The 24984-nt window shown below is 42.4% G+C and overlaps 1 protein-coding gene across 1 annotated transcript in view; it reads right to left on the bottom strand.

The window, feature by feature from the left end:
- Positions 1 to 24984, bottom strand: part of KIAA1549L (KIAA1549 like) — a 209592-nt gene that overhangs the window by 131476 nt on the left and 53132 nt on the right. Inside the window, exons 2-3 of the mRNA XM_059929938.1 lie at positions 1717 to 1773; positions 739 to 1083 (exon numbers count right to left, since the gene is read on the bottom strand). Of these exons, the coding sequence (XP_059785921.1) occupies positions 739 to 1083; positions 1717 to 1773 (402 nt within the window). The remainder of the gene's footprint in view (positions 1 to 738; positions 1084 to 1716; positions 1774 to 24984) is intronic.

Genomic DNA, 24984 nt, shown 5'->3' with positions numbered 1-24984 from the left:
ACAAATGCAGGGGGTGAGCAGAGTCCTTTGCAGTAGCAGGGGCTGCCTTTCGGCTGATCATTCCCACTGCCACCGATTCTGTAGTCTGGACAGGTGAAGACACAGCCTCATGGGTCATGGTGCTCCTAAAGGCTGGCAGAGACACCCCATTATGTGCTCTTTCAGCCACCTCAGCTTCAATTGGCTGGGTGGATGCAGGAATTGGAGCCACTTCCAACATCGATAATGAGGGTGTCCCACCTGGAAGCTGAAGAAGACTTCCGGGAGCTAGGGGAGGGACAGACAGACGGGCCAGGTCGGCCGCGGAGCTCAAAGACTCAGGTGTGTGGGAGACTGCTGAGTGAGGACCCTCTGCTGGGCTTGAGGATCCAGGAAAACCTAGACGAGGGATGCCTATTAAATCCTGGGCATTTTTGGATGGAGTGTGGTTCACTTCCTCAGCAAATGGGTTTAGGGGATTAGCTATGCTCTGACTTGAGGATGAGTGAGTTGGAGCCGTTTGGGGGAATAAAAGCACTTTGGTGGGTCGCTCTGCTGGCTTAGAAAAGATGATGGAATGAGGTGAGTCAGGAGCCAATGAAGAAGATGAAGATGAGGGGAGAGCATCTGCCCTCGGGGAATGTAGTTCTGCCACGGAAGGAGTCCCTACCCACGGCGGCCGGGATGGGAGGCCAGCACGGAAGGACGCCACTGGTGGGAGAGGGGACAGTGTGGGGAGCATGCTGGTGTGAGGCAAACCTGACACGGCGGCTGCTTCTTTTCCCCCTGGAGGTCTTGGTTGGACCAGGGCCTCAGGAGAATCCTTGGAAGGCTCGAGGGAGGCGCTATGTCCACTGCCTTGGTAAGGGGAAGGAGAGAAGTCCCCGTGGGCCTGAGCTTGACGGTGTGTCTTGGGCAGAGGCGTCTGGGAAAACTGCGGCCAGCTCGTGTTGTCAGGGGACCGTCCCGGCACTGGCTTCATTCTGTCCACCGCTGAGGAAGACTGGACTTCGGACAAAGGCCATGTTGGTGAAATCGGTAACAATTTCCCATGAGGAAATGACTCCGGGGTTGGGGTGACAGTGATCTGTAGTTTGTCCCTTCCTGTGAAACAAAGGATCAAGCAGTCAGGCCTCGGCTCATCATAGGTCCTGGAGAGAAGGGTAGGCCAGACAGGCACCGCTCGAACCTCACAGAGCTTCCACCACATCACAGAAGACTCATTAAACACGTTCAAACGATAACTTAGGTAATTACAAATACGTAGATGCTGCAGCTAACCTACAGGGCACGGTTGGTGAGAAGTGGTCTCCGATGAAGTGACGTCTAAGGAAAGATGTGCAAGATACTTGTGTATTTTAAATCTCTTTTCTGTTCCACCTACAAGGGTTGGACTGTGAAACTCACAACCTGGAAAATCAAAGACGAACGTGGCTCCCTGCCATGGCCAAGGACACCAAAATAAATCCCGTCCAAGAATCCAAAATGCAAAAGGAAAGGACTGTGTATCTGAATGCAAATCTTTTTTTTTTCCCGACCCTAGGGCATCTCAAGCACGATAACTGAGGTTGCCCGTGTTTGGGAACATGGCACCAGGGAGACATAATTATTTTGTTGGATGTAAAAGGATTCCTGATGCTATCGTTCACACCATGTCAAATAGAAAAGGGGATTTCTTTCAAATTAGGCTATTTCTGAGAGAAAAACTATTCACCTCCCATCTAGGACCAGAGACACCTCTCATGAGGCCTGGTGTCACTCCCAGCACCTGCAGAGAAACCACAACTGTCAGCACTAATGTGCGAAACCGCAGGCCGAAAGGCGAGGAGACGGGGCACAAAAGGTGACTCCGCAGGAAAGGAGGCACGGAAAAAACTGATCAGAAAGCCGGGAATTCCATGCTTGGGAAGAGAAACGACATCCTGCTTGAGGATTCTCTGATCCCCCTTTCCACAGTGGTGCCGATGCTGTTGATGACCGCCCCCCCCCCCCGCCAGAGCTGGCTAAGTGCCCTTAAATAGTATTTTAAATTAAAAATAACAAAGAAAAGGTATTCCTAGACCTTTCTACGTTATTGGCCAAAAAAACGTTAGAAGCATCTGATAGAAGCAGACATACCAAGAGCTGAAGTCAGAAGACCTGGGTTCGCGCGCACCCTCTAGCCACTCGCGGCTGTATGTGCATCTGTGGATTGCTGAGGCAGGGCTGAGGGCACCAAGCACACTCTAACGGCCCCGCTGGCTGGCTGGGAGGAACAGAGGAAATCGTGGAGGTGGAAGGAAGGGCTCCCCAAGCAGAAAAGCACCAAACAAATGCTTAAAAAAAAAAATCGCTAAACAAGTGAGCGGTCATTACAGGCTCTAAGTCCCTGTGTTTTCTGTTTGTTAGTTTAACAAAAGAGGACACTATGGTCCAGAGTGGAGACATCATTGCCAGAAGCCACACAACCCATCAGGGACAGAAGCAGGTCCAGATGCGAGGTTTCCTCACTCCCATTGCAGTGTCTTCTTCCCAGCTGCTTCTCCCAAACCAGTTCTAGCCTTCACTCCACCCCCGTTGTATCATGCCACCGGAAAACCAAACAACTAAAGCTGAAGCTTTCAAATAATTGAGCTTTTAGAATATGAAATATACTCTGAGTCACAAAAGCCTAAACAGTGATGATTTTCTGAAATATTGTTTCCAGTTTCATTTTTTAAGATGGAAAAGGCAAGGACAAACGATGTCTTTTACTCTGAATTAACACACAAAAAATAACTTTCCTTTCTGATTCTTTGCTTTCTTCTTTTAAAAATTCTCCATTCTTGGGATTTACAGATACCCAAGGAATCAGCCGTAGGTCATTTTTAGAACACATCAGGATATAAGCCAATACTACAGCAGTCGACGGCCTTGTTCATTTAATTTTGCAAGTGAGAACCAACCCCTTCTCCTGGGCAAGCCATCTTCATAAGCCAGGCTCAGCCTCTTTGTCTCCTTATCGCCAGATCAGAATCACTACAGCCCTTACCTGCAGGACCCAAAGCTTCCTCGGGCCTCTGTTAGCAAAAATGCACCTTATACAGAAAAAGTGCCAAATGTATATACAGCTATAGGACAAAAAAGTCTACACAGCCTTTCATTAAAATATCTGCACTCCCTGGGAACTGCCTCATGGTTTGCAATGAATATTGTGTTTCTGTTACCAAACTCAGCCTAAGGAAGTATCCACGCTCCCTTGATTGCAGTTTTACATGGAAGGCTGATACTACTGTCATGCCTCAGTCCTTCTTGTTCATGATGCTTATCTCCTAGATAGACTCAGTTTCACACTTGTCATGCAGTCTTGTCTGGTTATGTATATAGGCGGTACTTACATGAGTGAATATAACATCCATCTAATGTAGTTTTTGCATTTTGGCATTTTCCATTAACACTTTAGAATCCATTTTTATTACTGGCATGTCAGATGAAATCTATGTAGGATTTCTTCTTTTGTACTCTCATTGAAACAGAGTCAATCATGGGTTCAACTCATGGATTCAAGAGTCATACCAAATTCAACTGTTTTCAAGTAAGTACCCTTCTAAGTCAAAAAGGATGTGACAGGCAAAGCAGTTTTTGCTTTCAGAAATATTTTTTACAAACTCTTTCATAAAAATCTTACAAACAGGAAGGGGAAGTGGGTGTTGGATGATTAATACAAGGGGAATTGTAACTGACTGAATGGCCACAGCCAAAGGAGGCTAAAGTAAAGAAGTAGTCTCTAGTGGACTTGCCTCTGCTAAACCTTGTTGTTTCTAGACTAGAATCCAGTGTTTCCCAAGCTATCCCTTACAAAACACAGTGTCCCAAGATGCTTCATGAAGAAAAGTTTCAACAAGCTAACAATTTTGAGAAGTGTTGTATACTACACTCACACCTAACAGTCACTAATGTTATTCACCATATATTTCTGGCTCTCCACCTTCAGAGCATATAATAGGACTGCACTTCCCGGATACCTCTGTGGTTGGGTGGGACCATGTGACTAGTTCTGGTCAATGAGTTGTGAGCAGAAGTGACAAGTGTTACTTCTGGTCTAGAACATTTATAATCAATGCTGGAGCAAGACTCTCCAGAACTTGCTTTCTCTGAAGAAAAAAAAAAACAAACCCTAGCAATATTATATCTCAGTAAGCTGTTATGAAGAAGGATGAGGAGGAGGGAGAAGAGGAGGAGGAACCTAGTAATCTTCAAAATGTTTGTAGGTCGGTCCACCAGCCTGAGTCCCTTAGGGACTATAATAAGCAAAAGCCCTCTGCTGTAAAAGTGTGTACAGGTAGTATGAGCAAAAAATAAGCTTTTGCTCTTTTAAATCACTGCAATTTGGGGGTTGTTTGTTACTGCAGCATAACCTAACTTACCTTAACCTATTCAGAAATTGCTATCAGAGTGGATTTGGAACTTAAATGGGCATACTCCCAGGTATATCAACATTTAAATAAAGGCTGAGAAGTCCCATCATCAAGAAAACATAAGAGTGCCTGGGATGCAGTAAAAACTCAATGAACTGATGTTGGACAGTTTAATTAAACTTTGGCCAAAATTGATCAAGTATATTTAACTTCTGAAATATGTTTAGGATATTTCTCAAACATATTTGACCTCAGAACTTGGTGACTAAAAAAACCCCACCGATATACATAAAGCTAAGGAAGGAAGCATGTTTTTGAATTAGCAAATGATAGCAAATTCAAAAGAATAATTGATATGAAGAATTCCAGAGAAACACGCTTCAGAGACATGTCAACTGACTGAAATTATTGTTGAAGGAAGACATAAATTAGGATTAAATATAAAGGCTTACCCTTAATCCACATAATACCTAGACAAGAACAGAATGGGGGAGCTTCCCTTTAAGGATAACTTACGTTAACTATAGGTAGGGTTGACTGGAGCTCATTATGAACTACAATGGGAATGTAGGCTAGCAAGGAAAGTATAAATTCTTAGGCTGCATTAAATTTTTTTCACTCCTAAAATAAAAAACTATTTCATACTTAGGAAATAATATTTATAATATTTGTATGTAAGAATAAATACATAAAGAATAAATAACAAAAAACATACATGGTCTCTGGCTTCATGGACCTCACAGTCTTACGGGAGATGTGGAGTTAAATCAGACATCCTCACAAATGTGAAAATGATAACATGTTACAGATGAAAGATGCATAGTCCTTAAGAGCATGCAATAAGAGGATGTGACCTGATCAGGGAGGTCAGAAAGCACATCACTGAGAAAGTTACTATCAAGTTGAGAGCCAAAGAATAAGAAGAAATTAATCAAGTGAAGAGGGTAGGGAAAAACATTCCATGCAGAGAGAAGAGCATATGCAAAGGCCCTGTGGCAGGAAGAAGCATAAGTAGTACAAAGAACTAAAAAAGTAACCATAGCAAGATCAAGTAGAACATGAGTGGCCATGACATAAGGCTGAAGAGGTAGTTGATGACTGGACCATTGGAGTGTCACAGATTTTAGTTCAAAGAGGAGTGGGAGGGAATGGAGTTGAGGGTGGGTGATGTACAGGAGCAAATCTGTGTTTCAGAACAATCATTCTGGCTACAGAGTGAAGAATAGACTGTAACGGGCAAGAGTGGACAACAGAAGACTAGTAAGGAAACACCTGCTGTGGTCCAGGTATGTGATGACAGGAAGTTGTAAAGAGGAGCTGAGCCGTGGGTGGGAGATTGAAATGGATAATCCTTCTCAGTCCCTTTCAATTCTCAGGGTTCAAGATAGTACATTCCTTTAAATATGTGTGTGTTTACAATGTTCACTGCAGCTCTATTTACAATAGCCAGGACATGGAAGCCACCTAAGTGTCCATCGACAGATGAATGGATAAAGAAGATGTGGCACATATATACAATGGAATATTACTCAGCCATAAAAAGAAACGAAATTGAGTTATTTGCAGTGAGGTGGACGGACCTAGAGTCTGTCATACAGAGTGAAGTAAGTCAGAAAGAGAAAAACAAATATCATATGCTAACACATATATATGGAATCTAAAAAAAAAAATGGTTCTGAAGAACCTAGGGGCAGGACAGGAATAAAGACGCAGACGTAGAGAATGGACTTGAGGACACGGGGAGGGGGAAGGGTAAGCAGGGACGAAGTGAGAGAGTGGCATGGACATATATACACTACCAAATGTAAAATAGATAGCTAGTGGGAAGCAGGCGCATAGCACAGGGAGATCAGCTCGGTGCTTTGTGTCCACCTAAAGGGGTGGGATAGGGAGGGTGGGAGGGAGACGCAAGAGGGAGGAGATATGGGGATATATGTATACATATAGCTGATTCACTTTGTTATACAGCAGCAACTAACACAACATTGTAAAGCAATTATACTCCAATAAAGATGTTAAAAAAAAAAAAGATTCACTAATGGGAGGCAAAAAGGAAAACGTGGTCAACATGTGATCCCTCACACTTCTGTGGAAAATATGGAAATATAGTATGGTCGTGCCCTGCATCTCTATGAAGTATTGGTGTTTGATAAAAACTTGAATTAAAAATCAAAAAAAAAATATGTGTGTGTTTGTGTATGTCGTGGGTTTTTCTTTTTTTTAATGACTGTGAATTCTCCTATATGCCTCTCATTGAGAGGTGGGGGTCTAGGTCCCCATCCCTTGGGTGAACTTGAGACTGTTCAACCAATTAGAGTGTGGCAGAAATAATGCCATGTGACTTCTGAGGCTACCATCATAAAAAGCAGCTTTTGCTTGGTCTTTGGAATGCTCCCCTCCATACCCCTCCCTCACTGTTCCTCCTGGAACCCAGACACTGCTCTGTGAGCAGCCCAAGCCATGTGGAGAGATCACGTGCAAGTACTCCAATCAATAGTCCCAGTTGAGCCAAGCTTCTCAGTCATCCCAGCCCAGGCACAAACAGGTGAATGAAAAAGCCTCCAGATAATTCTAGCCCCCAACCATCTGAATCACTGGGGTTGTTTGAGTCTTCCCTATGGAGCCCCCAGACATCAAGAAGCAGAGACAAGCCATCCCCTCTGTGCTCTGTCTAAATTCCTGAAACCATGAGCACAACAAAATCGTTGTTGTTTTACAACACTTAGCTAGGGGTGGTATGTTGTGCAGAAATAATAACTGAAACAGTACAGGGCTGGGTCCCTCACTTCTGGGAGTGAGTCTCTATACCCTTGATTAGATTCTCAAAAGGATTCAGAAGCCAAAAAGACAGTTAAGAAGCCTTCACTTCAATGAAAAATACTTCTGCTTTACACATAAGATTTTAGAACTTTGTCTCTGCTAATAAAAATACTTCTGCATTGGACTTCCCTGGTGGCACAGTGGTTAAGAATCCACCTGCCAATGCGGGAGACACAGGTTCGAGCCCTGGTCCCGGAAGTTCCCACATGCCATGGAGCAACTAAGCCCATGTGCCACAACTACTGAGCCTGCGCGCACCACAACTACTGAAGCCCACACACCTAGAGCCTGTGCTCCCCAACAAGAGAAGCCACCGCAATGAGAAGCCCGTGCACCACAACGAAGAGCAGCCCCTGCTCGCCACAACTAGAGAAAGCCCACGTGCAGCAAGGAAGACCCAATGCAGCCAAAAATAAATAAATAAATAGTAAATAAATAAATTTTAAAAATATTTTTGTATTAATTAAAGATGCATCACAGAAAGAAGAAAGGAAGAAAAATTTTGAGGAGAAATGAAAGGTAGGTGGTATAGATTAAGAAGAAGGGAAAGTAAATTAGGAGAAGTAGGACAACACCAAAATTACAGAGGGCTTAAAACACACTCAAAGGAAGGAAGTGAAGTAGAAGCTTGGTAGAGGTGGTATGTTGGACAGACTCTAAGACAGCCCCATGATTCCTGTCTCTTGGTGGTCATGCCTTTGTGTGACCGCTCTCCTGGAGTATGAGCAGAACCTGTGACATGCTTCTAACCAAGAGACTATGGCAAAGGTGACAGACTGTCACCCTCACGATCTTCTTATCTTATATAAGACTCTATCTTGCTAGCAGACTCGCTCTTCTTGATGGCTTGATGAATTAAGAGGCCACATTGAGAAAGCCCATGTGGCAAAGAGCTGTGGGCAGCCTCTAGAACTACAGGTGGTCTCCAGGGACTACAAGTGGCGGCTCAGAGCTAAGGGTGGCCTCCAGCTGACAGCCAGCAAAAAGCCAGGGCCTTCAATCTGGCAGCCACAAGGAAATGAATTCTGCCAACAACATGGGTGAACTTGGAAGTGGATTCTTCCCCAGCCAAGCCTCTGGATGAGAACACAGCCCAGCTGACACCATGACGGCAGCTTTATTAGACCTTGTACAAAGGACCCAGACAAGCTATACTCAACCTCTTGACCCATGGAAACTGTGAGATCATAAATGTGTGTTGTTTTAAGCTGTACAGTTTGTGGTAGTTGACTACACAACAGTTGAAAACTGATATAAGTAGGCAGTAACACGCTGTGGAAGGGTATATGGTGCCGAGGGAATGAAGGAAGAAGAGATGGAGCATGAAGTACCATGGCTGAAGTGTAGCATGAAGGATGGCGAGAAGGTGTACTCAAGACAGCAAAAAAGGAGCACAAATTAATATGTTTGTTTGGACTATCACAGAGAACAGCTATGAAATAAAAATTCTAACACAGTACCTGGGACTCAGAGGAAGTTATCTGAAGAGAACACAGGGCTTTGCAAGAGCAGAAACAAAGCCACAGCGGCAAATAGCGCCAGACACGTTGGAATGTTGCTATGAAACAGGGTGTACTCTTCTGTTTAAATCCCATTTTTCAGGGGAAAAAAAGCCACACCATTCTAATCAAATTACTGAATTCTTATTTTTCTCAACGAACTCCTGCTGACTCTCCAATCTCCACTCCCCCATAACTTTCTTCTGTTTAGAATAACATGGATTATTCTTCGCTGAAAATATGGTAACAGTCTTCAAAAAATGTACAGAAAGCAAAGATAAGTCCCACACATTACAGAGGGAGATGAAAGACAGTGGTGTTTTCCCGCACAAGCCCCAGGCTGACTACCCTTTCTGAACATTTACAAACATCATCCATTCCAGGGACAAGCCAACAATTACCTTCTGTTTGGACAGTGTTCCCCACAAAGGGACTGGTAATCTAAAGAACTGTAAAGGGAAGTCGTTTAGATGGTAGAGATTTAAGGAGGCTCTGGATGAAGAAAGACAAGGAGCAAAGATCAACTTATGTTGCAAACGAGTGAAAGCAAGCAAGATGAAGACCCTCAAAATAATGAAAAGAAAAGTTAACTTGAGTCAGCTCTTCCCTTCTTCAGGCAACAAGGATGGGTGGTCACACAAATGCTGCTCAGCAGACAACCGACACACACGCATTTTAAACCAAGCTTATCTGAGCCAGGTTTAAATAAAACCATGACTCTCAGAGCTTCAGGAAAGTGATGTCACTCCTGTCCAAATATCAGACTTACTAATAAAGTGCACAAGCTTGCACGCACAGGTTAAGTATCAAGTGCTTCTGCTGCTCAGCAAGTGTGCAGAGTCCCAGGGCAGCTAAACTTAGCCTTCAACGAAAAGAGTCCAGAAACAGATCGTTAACATAATGCAACATCAAAAGTTAAGAAAGTGCTTGGCCAGGTTTGGAGGCAGAGTCTGTCACTGACTAATGTCAAAATGGTGAGAACTACCTCCGTAGTCTCCCCAGACCTCAGAGATCCACGTGGGAACACGGAGATGCATAATGATGGATTGTTCAGGCCTCTGTCTTCCTGAGGGCCCTGGCGCTGCTGCTCGTTTATCATCCTCAGTACCTGTACGTAAGACGCAGAGCCGGGCTGTGATGCTGTTGCCTGCGCCGGGCACACTTTAACCTCACAGAAGCCCCCAGGTACAGCCGGCTCCTCTGCTGATGCAGCTTCTCACCTGAGCCTCTTTCCTCAGTCCCCAGGGCTGTGTCAGTCCCCTGGGCATGGCTGTTTTCAGAGACCCTCTTTTCCAAAGCCCTCAGAGTCTGCTACTTAAGGAGCGTTCTCATTCAGGTCCACAGGGCCTCTACGCTGCCCTCCCTGGGTTGCTTCCTGGTTTCCTCAAAACCACTCTTGTAACCCAGCCACAGTCCTTTCCCAGTCAGCGCTGTTCCTTTCTTTGACTGCTGGCGACATGGAGGGGAAGACAGCCTTCCACAGCCGGCCTAATGCGTGATGAGGCATGGCTGCATTTCCAACCAAGGTCAAGAAACCATCCACTTTGTCCCGCTCCCCACTCACCAGCAGGTTTGCTCCCTGCAGCACTTAAAGGAAAGCAAACCTGATCCCCAACAGCCCTTAAAGGTAGGAAACTGGGCTTCCCTGGTGGTGCAGTGGTTGAGAATCCGTCTGCCAATGCAGGGGACACGGGTTCGAGCCCTGGTCTGGGAGGATTCCACATGCCGTGGAGCAACTGGGCCCATGAGCCACGATTACTGAGCCTGCGTGTCTGGAGCCTGTGCTCCGCAACAAGAGAGGCCGCGATAGTGAGAGGCCCGCGCACCGCGATGAAGAGTGGCCCCCGCTTGCCGCAACTAGAGAAAGCCCTCGCACAGAAACGAAGACCCAACACAGCCATAAATAAATAAATAAATAAAATTTTAAAAAAAGGTAGGAAACTAAGGCAACCAATTAATAAATATCCCAAACTCTTCTTCCTTGTATGTCAGAGAAGAATAGCTGAGGCTTTCTACCAGGCCCCATAGTCAGACTGCCTGGATTCAAATCCCACTCACTCCTCTATCTGCTGTGTGACCTTGGACGAGTTACTTAACCTCTCTGTGCCTCAGTTTCCTCAGGAGACAATTACAGTCCCTACTTCATGGCACCCACAGTACCACGAAATTGTTTTAAGGATTTAATTTTAATCCTCATTTTAAGGATTAAAATGAGGTGATACATGTCAAGTCCTTAGAACACTGCCTGGTACTAGTGCTCCTATACTGCTAGCTAGTATTGTTATTGTTATTTTATTACCTGTTGAGCCCAGAGTAGACATGGAAGTACTCAGAAGCCTCCTCAGAGGATCTGGATACCAGTCAGGACTTAGAAATGCCTGCAGATCATGCACTGTCACAATCCCACACATCTGTGGAACCCCTTCCAGTTTGCACAGTATTGTCATACCCTCAACCCACCTTGTTCCTTACAGTTCCTGTGAGGTAGAAGATAAAGGTTATTATCCCTATTTTACAGGTGAAGAAACCAGGGTTCAGGGAGGTCAAGTGCTGGCTTGGCCAAGGTCACTCTGAGAGTTACCCTATAGCCAAGTATGACTCAACCCCTTTGACCTCAGATCCAAGGCTCTCTGTTCCACATGAGGAGTAGGTCTTCCTCCATCTCCAGGTCTGGGGTGGGCTCCATCCTCCAGCCCACATGGTAGCTGCCCTCCTCTCCTGAGTTTGATGATGAGTCTCTCTCCTTGGTGCTGCTTTGACAAACATTACTGGAACACAGCTCTAAATCACCAAGACCTGTCAGGCTTCGATTCCCAGAAGGTCAAAAGAGATGGATTAAGCATCACTGCTATGCTGAAGCATCCACCCCACACCCCAGACCCCACAGTCCTGAAGTTTGGCGCCTGGGATGTTTATACCTAAGATGATTTCTCCTGGGGCTTTTTAAAATGAAATGCACCAGTTAATAGAATCAAATTGCCATTCCTTGAAGTGATGCCAGCAAACAGAAGGTTCTGTTTACTGCTTGGACAGAAGCATTTTAACTTTCAAAGCTCTTTCACAGCTGTTTTCTTTTTTAAAAAAAGTTTATTGCTTTCAAATCCTTTGTGAAACAGGTTTAAAAATAAAGTTGATCTTCCCCCTTTATAACAGTAATAAATTTCATTTTCAGTTTTTTAAAACCTTGGCATATGCGATCATTACAGAAAATTCAGAAAAGATGGAAAAGTAGAAAGAAAAGAAAAATAACCCCGTGCTGCCCTCAGCCCTCTCCATGTGCATGTCCAGCTACATCAAGAAAACTAGGATTCATACTGTGGTGACTTGTACTTCCAGACTTCATTCTTGGGAAAGTTTGGGTTAGCTTGCTTTTCAGACTGGTGATCACACTGCACATACAAATTTGCACCTACTTCTTGTCTTCTAACATTATATTAAGGCGTTTTTCCATATTGGATAAGGCTGTATATGATTTCCACTAAGATGTGGTATCATAATTTGTTTAACCATCCCCTAACTGTTAGGATACAGGTTGCTTATACATTTTCAGTATTATAAATAATGGCCTCATCTCCTTCCAATTCTGTCATCAAAATCCATATGTGGCAGATGGAACAGATACAATGACCTCATCTTATGGACTAGGACACCATACACACAGAAGATCATCTGCATCAAGAGAAGTAAACCAATGGGACTTGGAGTTTCTCTCCTACCCCTATGCCCTGGCATCCTTCTGAGCTTTCGGATAGGGTCATCTATAAATTTAAAACTTCATGATGGCCTAACTCAATGATAGAAGACACAATTAACCACCAGTAACTGACCTTCACAACTAGGGCAATCCTATTGGCAAACATTTCCAAATTTCGTATTAATTTTGACTATTTCATTCTAATGGCCTTAAGGGGAGTTGAGACCATTTAAATCCATTAGGCAAGAAATACTGGAGATCTAGGAAATTCTGTACCTAGAGAAAAGCAGTAACAGGAGCTTAGAGAGTTGAGCAAAAAGACAACATATTACTAGTCTTCCCCCATGTTGAAAGGTTTAAATGTAAACCACTCCTAAGTGATAGTCCCATAATTAAGATGGCACTGTTGCCACAACTCTTTATTTTTAGCTCTATTAGAGTACTTCCCTTCTGCTTAGTATTACAGCCAGTTATCTCCCTTATTTGCTCAATCACTTAACATTTATTCCACAAACACATATTGAATGCTTTATCTGACTGTCGCTGTTTTACAAAGATTGACAAACTGTAGGGCTTCCCTGGTGGCGCAGTGGATAAGAATCTGCCTGCCAATGCAGGGGACATGGGTTCGATCCCTGGTCTGGGAAGATCCCACATGCCGCGGAGCAACTAAGCCCGTGCGCCACAACTACTGATTCTGCACTCTAGAGCCCACGAGCCACAACTACTGAAGCCCACGTGCCACAACTACTGAAGCCCGTGCTCCATCCGCAACAAGAGAAGCAACCACAATGAGAAGCCCGCGCACGGCAATGAGGAGTAGCCCCCACTCACCACAACTAGAGAAAGCCCGTGTGCAGCAACAAATACCCAATGCAGCAAAAAATAATAATAAAATTTTTAAAAATTAAAAAACAAAACAAAACTGTGATCTCACTGGAAAGGTGGTCAAAGGTCACGGTTTAGGGTGTGGGACCTGGGGACAGAGCAGCTGATGGCCTTGTTCCAGCTGTGTAAATTTAGGCAAGTTAGTACCTCTCTATGCCTGTTTCCTCCTTTCTGAGGTTGGTAGGAATTGCTGTCTCACAGGCTGTTTTGAGGCTTAAATGCATTAATCCATGTAGGGTATTTGAAACATAACCTGGTATGTGGTTAGCAGTCAAAATGTTACTTGTTTTACATTTGGTAGTGTATATACGTCCATGCCACTCTCTCACTTCATCCCAGCTTACCCTTCCCCCTCCCCGTGCCCTCAAGTCCATTCTCTACCTCTGCATCTTTATTCCTGTCTTGCCCCTTGTTATAAAGCAGAAACTAACACACCATTGTAAAGCAATTATACTCCAATAAAGATGTTAAAAAAAATGTTACTTGTTATGATTATCATCAAGGGGCACAAAATCCAACTGAGAGGTTTCAGAGGCATATCTTTTTTCTAAACTATTATAAAAATAAATTCTTATACTCCCACTTTTGAGGGTAAACTTATTCTATCTTCTCAGGAATAGTTCTCTTTCCTTAAAATGAATCCCTTTTCCCCAGCCATAATTCTCCAATGAGTACCTGAATAATCCATCTGGCTTTCTTAGGCATTAGTAAGACTCACAGAGCTTCTGCATTAGATTTCTCCCCTGAAGTCTGCTTATTTCCACAGTCAAGAATGTGGTTTTGAAGATGATTTATTCAGCATAGTTGCCAAGTGAACACTTTCCCAATAAGATTCTTTACAAATCTAACTACAACTATCGCTGAGACACTGAGAGAAGAAAGCAGAGACAGAACAAGAGCTTCTCACATATTTATCTCAAATTTTAAAATTAATGTATTTATTAATATGTATTTACTTATTACATGAGAAAAATTTTGATAACCAAAATTAAACCGGATATGAAAAACCTAAACAAATTAATATACAAAAAAAAGAGCCACTACTAAAAAAGGCACCAGAATGAGATATATTCAGCTGAGAGCTATCTAACTTTAAAAAAAATAGGTAATTCTAATGTTATTAAACTAATTCAGGCCTTTGAAATATATGAAAATGTCCCCAATTTGTTTTATGAAACCAGTACTCCTTTAACACCCAAATCCAGTATGGATATATTAAACAAATAAGCAATGATCAAAATATGTAAGTGAATACAGGGCAGCGAAGCAAAAATGTGTGTATGTAGGGGGCGGGAAAAGACAGCAGTGAAAAATAGAAATCTATGTACACTCCAAGATACATTTATGCAGTTATATAAAAATTATGTATGTGTATATAATAATAAATTATGTAATGCATAAATTATCAATTAATAATAAAAATTTTATAAGGTTTGTGACAGCCAACACAAACACACACACAAGTGCATGCACAAAACATCCATACACACAAAAGGAAAATGTAAAACTTTCCACTGCATTTAAAGACCAAATAGTATGGCCCTAGGCCCAACTCTGGACTCAATGTGTGCAGCCTCAACTCTGTACCATTTGCATTGCTGTTCATGATAGGCAGAGTCCTTCTCATTCATCTTGTATCTCACAGGATTTTTTTTTACATTGATAAGAAAATAATCCTATGGACATCCAGACAACCTGACATTCTTAAAACTGAGAAAAAGGAAAGACAACCAGGTCCCAACATCTGTTCCAATACATACTGGTCCCATGCAATGATTTGAGGGAAAAAAAGTTCTGTATTCAAAACAGTTCAGGAAATTTCTTGTGGGAGATTCACAGTGCAAACAAATACACTAAAGACTCTGAAAAATGTGCGATAAACAAAAGATCTATTTCATCTAGAAAATACTCAAGCTGGTTGACTGTGGGACTTTTTCTTCTTCTTTTTTGCTTGACACCACTTAATATCCCAACTGAAGAACACTTTGGAATTCTAGCTTAGATCACTGCAGAATTTAAAGTTGTTGCCCTCGAGCAATTTCAGACACACAGAAAAACTAAAGAAGCACTGATGGGTGGACTGAATCCATTAAAGAATCAGAAAACATACTCTTGGTCATTATACAGCTGACAAATTCTGCTCCTGTTTGCTTGTTTCCCGCTGTACCTTATCAGACTTATTCATGAACTCTTCTATTGATGCACATCACTGAGATAACACAAGGGTAACCACTAGGAAACCTGTAAAGTACTGTCACTAATGTAAAGGACCACCATTATTATACTGATTGGCTCTAATGCCTTCTTGGGGCATTAAGTTAATTTAATTTAGGTAAAATAATAATATCAGTAACTTGACTGTTTTCCCCCGACTGGAGACATAAAAAAAAGTGCTCTTGGGCTTCCCTGGTGGCGCAGTGGTTGAGAATCTGCCTGCCAATGCAGGGGACACGGGTTCGAGCCCTGGTCTGGGAAGATCCCACGTGCCGTGGAGCGGCTGGGCCCGTGAGCCACAATTACTGAGCCTGCGTGTCTGGAGCCTGCGCTCCGCAACAAGAGAGGCCGCGATAGTGAGAGGCCCGCGCACTGCGTTGAAGAGTGGCCCCTGCTTGCCACAACTAGAGAAATCCCTCGCACAGAAACGAAGACCCAACACAGCCATAAATAAATAAATAAACAAATACTTAAAAAAAAAAAGTCTATAAAAAAAAAGTGCTCTACTGGAAAAGGTTGTGTGATGCTTCATGGATATTGACGATTTTCTTACAATTAGACACTAAAAACCTGCAAGTATCTATGTGGAGACCAAAGAAGCAGAATAAGTAGCCAATATTAATACAAATATTATTACTGACTCTTAATTCATATTCACTGGTGACTGATGTAGGCATATGTTTTATTACAGAAGTCTAACTTCATTAATATGAATATCACTATTTCAGGATTTATTAATTCAGATTCTTATAGGAAGAAATTATTGATCAACTCTATTAGGACTGAATAATGATCAAACCGATTACCTCTAAGATAAAAAAGAAAATATTTATTCTAAGTAAATAATTTTCAAACCCTTTAGAAGCACCAAAATTCAATAAGATAGCCAATATGTTCATAGCAATTTCCATTTATAGTTTATATTATTTTTTATTAATTTTTATTGGAGTATAGTTGCTTTACAATGTTGTGTCAGTTCATTTATAGTTTATTTGCCTTTAGTGTTTACACATGTGGTCCTATGAAGATAGCATTTATTTTTTAAGAATTCTATAATTTAGACATTTCTGAGACTACATTTTCCCTCATTTGGTATAAAATAGTAAGATCTATCTATATTAAGTTTAAATTTATTCCATTCGACAGAATTTCCATCTCTCTCTCTCCCAATACCTTGGCTTACCTAGTATTAACCAGAATCATTAGACATGATTTTTCAGTATTGGCAATGGATTTTCCTTTATTTTTCCAGTCTCCTCCAGGCCAATCTGTGACTAGCAACAGAGTCTGGCCAGAACTAGAGTTGCCCACAAGAGGCAACCAGAATGCTGGTACTCTCTGCACCTGGCCTATCCAACACAGTTCCCACTCTGGTCCAGAAGAAGCCTAGGAATGACTGACCACACAACACTTGGTGGGAGTAGGGGGCAGATGCTGTGTGTTCCTGCCGAACTGCCACCTAGTATCAATATAAAACTTCTTGAAGTTAAAAACATACACTATTATCAGCAAAATAAATAACATACAATTCCCTCTTCTACCCTGAATTGTTAACACTATTATTTTCACAGTAAATAACTGTTAGAACCATTACCAGTGAAATAGTAGCATGTTTTGTTCACTCTTTACAAATACCAAGAGAAATTAAATGTTTCTTGTGGCACACTGGTTGGGTTGTTAATTACATGTAAGTGATCCTGAAATCCTGGCTCTTTTCAAAAATATAAATAATCAATGACAAATATATGTCATATAGAAATCAACATCTCTATTATAAAGACTTCATTAAAATCTATTTTCTCTCAAACTATATTGAAATATTGAATAATTTAATCTTAAATCTATTTCAGAAGGTTGAATTTGTTGGCTAAGTTGTTTTCATGGTAGTGATACACATCTTTATTCAGAATTCTGAAATTTTAACTAGTTATTTTTCATGTCAGGCTACATCAGGTAGTTCCCATTTTCAAAACATCCAGTCTATATAAGAATGAATTCCCCAAGAAAAAGTGCTACATGTGAAAATATGTAATTTAAATCAGTGCTGGAAGAACTACTGGGAAAAAAAGAAATTTAATAACAAAGGTAGATTATTTAATAGCTTTAATTGCAACTTTAGAGCATTTTAATAGTGCTGAACATTGAAAGTGACTTTATAATATCAAAACAAGTAGAAAGCAAAAGAATAACTTTATTCTCTGAATCTGAAAGTCAGAGAATGCTGCAGTTCCTGGTCTTACTTACAGCCACTATATAAAGGACAAATAGCCAATTTTGCTCGAAAAGCAATTAACAGAACAGATTAACACAAAGTAGTCTCCAATATGTACTTGGCTCTGCTGTGATTTTAGCTATTTCAATCAACTCAAAGATAAAATTAATGTATGACAAAGATCATACTCAGGGGGAGTAGTAGAAACATCACACATGGGCCAGGGCATCGGGATTCTGACCATGGTTCTCCTACCTTCTCCCACTTAGATGTGAAGCAAATTACTTTGTCTGATTGGGTCCCAGGTTCTTCCTCTGTAACATGAGAGGGTAAAACTGATCATCTAGCAGAGCCCATTAATTATGGCATGATTTAATCTAGGAAGTTATTTTTTTAATAGTGTTATCATCCTAGATATATATTAATCTTGCCCAAAAACAAACAAAAATTTGTTATGTCTTTTAGGTCTCTTTTAATCTCCAGGTTCTGCCCTCCATTCTTTTTGTGACCTTACAATGTGTCACCTTGAACCTGTAGAGTTCCCACAGTCTGAACTGGGTCAGCACCTACTCACGGTGCAATTCAACATATACCTCTGTCCTCTCAAGTTCCTGCAGATGACAGTTGGCTCCAGAAATGAAAGCATTTAAGTCCTCACTGTTATTACCTTATAATATTTTTAAATGGGAAGTACATAACAACAGCAAAAAAGCATTTAAATGCAGTCTTTATGGACCGTAACCCCACTCTTCCTCATTCACCTAGAGCACTACCCCTTTCCAAGGAGGAATAACGTGGTACAGCCAGATTCTCTACCAACAGCAAGGATTCTTTTTTTTTTTTTTTTTTAATAACTATTCTACTTTTTTTGTTTTATCATTTACTAGTACATGTTTTCTTCCCATTTTACTTTTTTTTTTTTTTTAAAGGAATGTAGTTTATTTATTTATTTATTTATGGCTGTGTTGGGTCTTCGTTTCTGTGCGAGGGCTTTCTCTAGTTGCGGCAAGCGGGGGCCACTCTTCATCGCGGTGCGCGGGCCTCTCACTATCGCGGCCTCTCTTGTTGCGGAGCACAGGCTCCAGACGCGCAGGCTCAGTAATTGTGGCTCATGGGCCTAGTTGCTCCGCGGCATGTGGGATCTTCCCAGACCAGGGCTCGAACCCGTGTCCCCTGCATTGGCAGGCAGATTCTCAACCACTGCGCCACCAGGGAAGCCCCAGCAAGGATTCTTTTTACTAGGAAGCCAGCTCTAGATTCCTGTGCATTAGAGACAGGCATTTTCTCCCAGGTCTGGTCTTCTTTGGAAAAGTTTCCTTTCATCCCTCTACTTACAATCAGTCTCCTTTCTAGACCTACAGCTCCCCCACCTCAAGGCCGTTACATAAGGCGGTCCTAACCCTAACCACATGGAAGCTGCCATTAGTAATTATTCTAAGGAGGCAGCCTTTCCACAGAAATAATTGAAATACGCTACCTTAGAAGTTTAAACCCATCTCTCCTGGGGAAATGTACTCCAGAAGGCGACTTACAAAAACAGCATCCAGCAGGAAAGGCAGAAAGGGAAAGGGAGATGTTTCCCAGCATTGTCGTCGAGGAAACAATTCTGCCACCAGCCATTACAGCTGCATCATCTGCAAAAATGAGTGTTCTGTAGGCAGAGCAGATGTTCCAAAGCTGTTTCATTTGTAAATATAGATGAGAAATGTGAATTGAAGATGTGACCTCACTCAATATCGTATTTGAGGGTAACAGCAATTAGGAACATTGAATATAATTTGAGCTGAGAATGCAAGGATCTTTTTTCAGTCCAAATATAACTGCAGAAAACATATTTTCAAAAAGTAAAATAACACTCACTGTTGCCTTCCACCACACAGTTGCAAAGTGAGACAGTCTAATTCTGAGGCTCTCAGACAAATGTGGCCGATTCCACATCTTTGCTAAAAGAACTGTCAATTTTTCAGCCATAGGAGAAATTAAAGGCTGAATTGGATGGATTGGATTGAAGGAATATTAGGAAGAAAAGGGCAGAAGAGGGCATTTAGTTTTTCTTCAAAGTTTCAGGAAATTAGGAATAATGACTTCACATATCCCATCCCTCTAAGGAAGGTAAAAGGAAGAAAAATTGGTAGACATCTGAGCCTTGATTTCTTGCTTTAGAGATGGCTAATCGGTCACATCTCAAAGGTGGGTTGCCTCCAACTGATTGGTAGTGGCTGCCCAGACTGCTGTGAAGGATTCTAAGCACAGTTCTGGATCAGCAGGGAAGCATGCTGGAATCTATTAATAATGTCTGCCACAGATGCCATATTTGCATAATGGTAGCATTAGCAGACAGATAGATATTTAGCAGCCTGGACAACGTGATCTCTAAGATTTCTTCCAGCATCTAGCCTAGTTCCATTCATTTTCAGAAGATGAAACCAGGGCCAAGGGTGGTTAAGTGACTTGGCCAAGGTTTAGCTCTGGGCAAGTCTGAATTAGAGGCTGGTCTTGGATTCCCAATGACCATGTGGTTTCTATCACCAGATGCATCATGTTACTTTCCTGAAGCATCAACTAAGAGACAGGGGAGAGAAAAATGAAGTGAGGAGAAGCAAAGAGAGGAAGTTAAAGGATGATTGAGGGACCAAATGAAAAAGAGGAAAAGATCAGCAAGATTAATAGGGATGGGTCAGAGGATAGACATGACTTCCAGGCTACAGGGGGTATGCAAATTAGCTGTTTCCACACCTAGTGAGTCCAAGATACTGACAATTTCCTCCTCACCACCACCTGAGAGAACCTACTTGCATCACCTCCCCTGCTCCATCCCTGAGCATCAGCTCTTAGAGCCCCATCTGAGCAGATCTCTGGTCATGTGGTCACAGACGCTTGGACCTGGAATGGATAACTGGTCAGAGCTGGGCTAACTGAACTGTTCCCCCAGAATCTGAAACTAGGACCTGGAGACCATTGTCATTCTGTGTTGGGTGCTTGACTAGGGAAGTGATACAGAACAGGAAGCCACGTTTGGCACACATACGTGCCAAAACAGAGAACGCTGGTTTGAAGAGAGAGAAGAATGAAACAGATGCAAGGAGCTGCACGCACAAGAGACCATGTAATCTTAAGAAGAGACAGTTAGATTAGCTGCTCTGGTTCCACATTCTACGGGGACTCAGCTGGATTCCAGACCACTATGTTCTGTGACATACCCTTGCATGATTCCCAAAATATAAGACTTTTTTGCTTCAGCTAGCTCAGGTGGCTTCTGTTCTTTGCAAGCAAATATGACCTCAGCCAAGTCAACCTAACCCTGGTTGGTTTGCATTTTCTATGAACACAGTAACAGCTGTGGAGAGGAGGAGATGAGAAATAGTATCCTTTTCCAGGTCAAATGCTCTCAGAAAATCCGACATAATATGATAACCTTTGCAATAATGTACTGACTTTTATCCACCAAGTAAGGCACTAAGGCAATAAATCAAATTAAACAAGATACCAGCTACTTAAAATCTATTTTGATGGTTAGCTTTTCAAACGAATGTGAAACAAGTGTATGTCATTTATTTATTACCAGGCATTTCTGCACAACAACCCTAGAGTTTTCAGGCTGCAAAGTCCTGAAAACATGGCACCCGTTTGCTAGTCACAAGTTACTAAAAATCCCAGATGGTAAAGCCTTTAAAATCGACTGTGGGAAAATGCAGTGTCTGTCTCCTAAGCAAGATTCTGGGGCTGTAAAATTGGCTGGTGGCATATGAAGAGTTCATAAAACTATGATTAAATAAAGTGCCAGTGAGCGCTTAGGCAAAGCCTGTTGAAAGACTGCTCCGAAGCCTCCTGGTAGGAAAGCAAAGTGATATAAAGTAGGGAGGGATAAACTCTTTTTAAAAGACAATTCACTTTTGCAAGGATTGGGTTTTCACTGAAGTCCTCCAAATCTGGTACAGAAAATGAGAAGGTGGAGGGAAGATCCTGTTGAGATGTCCCCATGGCCAGCATCAGGCAGTGTAGACCTGTAAAAGTCATGCGATTTGCAAAGCATTGATCAGTGTGCGGTTTCCACCACACATTCTGGGAAACGAATGCTCCAGACTAAAATTTTCATTATCTCTGAATTTTTTAGTGATTTTGCATAAAATGCTACTCTAGTTTTGCTGAGTTTATTCTTCCTCTAGTTGACTCCAAGACCACGTGTAACATTTAACCTCTAAAAAGATAAACCTCTGGAGCTTTTCCCGGTTGTCAACCTTGAAGTCACCCAGATGCCTCAAAAGAGGTACCTGGAACGGCGAGGAGCAGCTGTGCAGCTCACGCTGCAACACGAACCAAACTCTCCAAGCAAGCGACCTTTGTACCTGGAGCAAAGAGAGCTGTAACTGCATCTGCCTTTGCCGTTTACCTCCTTGGGCCTTGGACCTGTCCAGATGCCCTAGATTGGGGTATAAGTAAAATACTATGGAATGATCAAGGCAGTCTTGATTTTCATTTTCAGACGGTAGAGAGTCTGGTACAAGGTAAATGACCAACAAACAGTCATTATTCTGTCCAGCTGCAGAAGACACCATTTGGAGCTTCTGTGCAGTGCACAGCCCCTCTGCCAGCAAGTGCCCTCTCCTGAAAACACGAAGCTGGTTTGCTATCATCCCCTAGTGCCGACACTCAGGTGTCCAAGAATGGACACCTGCCCCAGGGGGAGCTAACTGTACCTGACCTTGCAGCAATCAAGCTGTCCCTGGGCCACAGAGAGCTTCAGTAAGGTGTTGGGGGGGGGGGCGGGCACTGGACTCCATGCTGCCCTTTCAGGTTGGCTATTTGTATTGAATACCATGGACCCAGAGAAAGTTTTCAGATAAACGTAAAGGAGAGGACCAGAGAGAAGCAGAAATGAGAGAATTGGGGCGGTGGGACAAGAAAGAGAGAGAGAGAGAGAGGCAGAGACAGACAATAGAAACAGAGATGGCCGGCCCTGGATCTGCTGGTTCTTCTCTCACCAGCCCGGAGGTACGCTCTCTTCTGGGGTTCCTTGATGTATCCCTGCAGCCTTCCAATAAAATCCCCATCTCTGGTTCAGCTAGTGTGAGTGTTACCAGCACCCAAAGACTCTGACCATCCAGACCTTCTGTACATTTGCAATCCACCTCCACCCCAACCCCGGTGAGGAAAACTGTCAATCCCTCCATGATAAGACTCTAGGTTACCAGGGGATATTCTATTGAGTTGGAAGAAATTTGATTTACTTTCATTTTACCCCATTTTTGGAGTCTATCTGAACAGTTCAGTACAGTCCCAAACACCATATAACATCTGAAATTCACTTTTTCTTAAAGACACTTGATGAATTTGACTATAAATTTAGAGGAAAGCTTCCCAGCTGACACTCTTGGCCACCATGTAGGGGAGGCCTGGGAGAAAGCACTGCTGACAGTCTCTGTCTCTGTGTCCTGACATCAATTGCACCACATCATCAAGCGTGCAGTGGGGGAAGGGGGCTGGAGCCAATGTGACACTGACAAAGGTGACCTGAGCACAGATTTCTCAACCCTGTGCAATTTTTTTCTTAGCTTTCTTTTTTCTCTTCCGTCTCGGTGGATATGAACATGAGCCTTGGAACCTGACAGACCCAGATAAAAATCCCAGCACTACACTTACTTGTTGTGTGACTTTGGGCAAGTCGCTTTACTTCTCTCTGCCTCGATTTTCTCACCTATGAAATACCTTCCTTACATAGCTGATGTGAGGACTAAAGGAGACATGGCATTAAAAGAGTTTAGAATAGTGCCTAGTACAATACACAGTAACCATCAGCAATATTTCGTTATCCTTTGCAAATGACGTGACCAGGTGACTTAAGTTCTCACCAGTGGAATGTGAACGAAAGTAATATTCTATTTCTTACAAAGAAAATGCTGTCCCTCCATTCTTTCATATTCTCCCTTTGGGTTGGAACATAACATATGTAACTGGTAAGCCAGCTTGTACTGTATGAACAAGGGACACACCTTAGGACATGGCTAAGGAGCAAGAGAAAAGCACCTGAATCCCTGGATGGCTTCATGAGGTAGAACCACCTCCTTGCCTTACACCTCTTTCCTTGGGATTGTTATAAAACAGAAATAAACCAGATTGCCTGAAAAAAATGTGACTATTATGTATTAATCATTACCACCATTGTGGTATTAAAAGGTAAATATTTTAAGAAAATGATGGCCAAATTAAAAGCCTAATTGTGTGTATAAAAAAAATGAGTCCACCGTACCACAATTCTTTTCTTTTTTTTTTTTTTTTATAAATTGATTTATTTTTGGCTGAGTTGGGTCTTTGTTACTGCACACGGGCTTTCTCTAGTTGCTGTGAGCGGGGGCCACTCTTCGTTGTGGTACATAGGCTTCTCACTGCGGTGGCTTCTCTTGATGTGGAGCACGGGCTCTAGGCACGCGGGCTTCAGTGCTTGTGGCTCGCGGGCTCTAGAGCGCAGGCTCAGTAGTTGTGGCGCACAGGATTAGTTGCTCCGCGGCATGTGGGATCTTCCCGGACCAGGGCTCGAACCCGTATCCCCTGCATTGGCAGGCGGATTCTTAACCACTGCGTCACCAGGGAAGCCCCATAATTATTTTCTATGTCCATTAAATTGTCACTCAGAAAAATATCAGGATATCTATACTTGTTACCTTGTCTATTTTTGAAACTACAAATTTGATCATCTTTTAATGAAGATTTCTCACAATAATATAATCAACAAAATAAATAATCTAGCCACTGGAATTTTACCTGATCATGTGTAGTGTTAAAATCAGAATATTCTGAGTTAGTCATACACTTACAGCAGTACATTATCAAGATGATCCAAGAGAAATGGTTAACAAGCTTGTGAAAAAGACCTCAGGCAAATTTCTTCCTTAGAAGAAGCTCTCTAGATAAATTATCACTCTCAACCTAATACTAGCTAACATTTATGGCATACATATTCACCACGGGCCAGGCTGGGCTGAGCCTTTCAGATGCATTAATCCATTCAATCCTCACAGCAATGCTAAGGTAGATACTCTTAGTGCCCCCTTCTTAAGGTGGAAAAGTTGAAGCTCAGAGAGCTGAGGTTATTAACCCAAGCTGGAGAGGGTAACAAGGCATTTGAACTTGTGCAGTCAGACTCCAGAGTCTATATCCTTGACATATGTCATCCATGCAAGGATGGCTCGATAGAACACTCCAACACCAGCGTGTATTTGGGACTTAGATTTTACAGTCATCCATCCTGCGTGCCACAGCTTTGCATTTTGTGGGATGGATGACCAGATAACTCAGATTCACCTG

The sequence above is a fragment of the Balaenoptera ricei genome, chromosome 8, assembly GCF_028023285.1.
Source record: "Balaenoptera ricei isolate mBalRic1 chromosome 8, mBalRic1.hap2, whole genome shotgun sequence".
Classification (NCBI taxonomy): domain Eukaryota; kingdom Metazoa; phylum Chordata; class Mammalia; order Artiodactyla; family Balaenopteridae; genus Balaenoptera; species Balaenoptera ricei.
The sequence above is the reverse complement of the archived record's forward strand: the minus strand, read 5'-3'. Positions and strand labels throughout refer to the sequence as shown.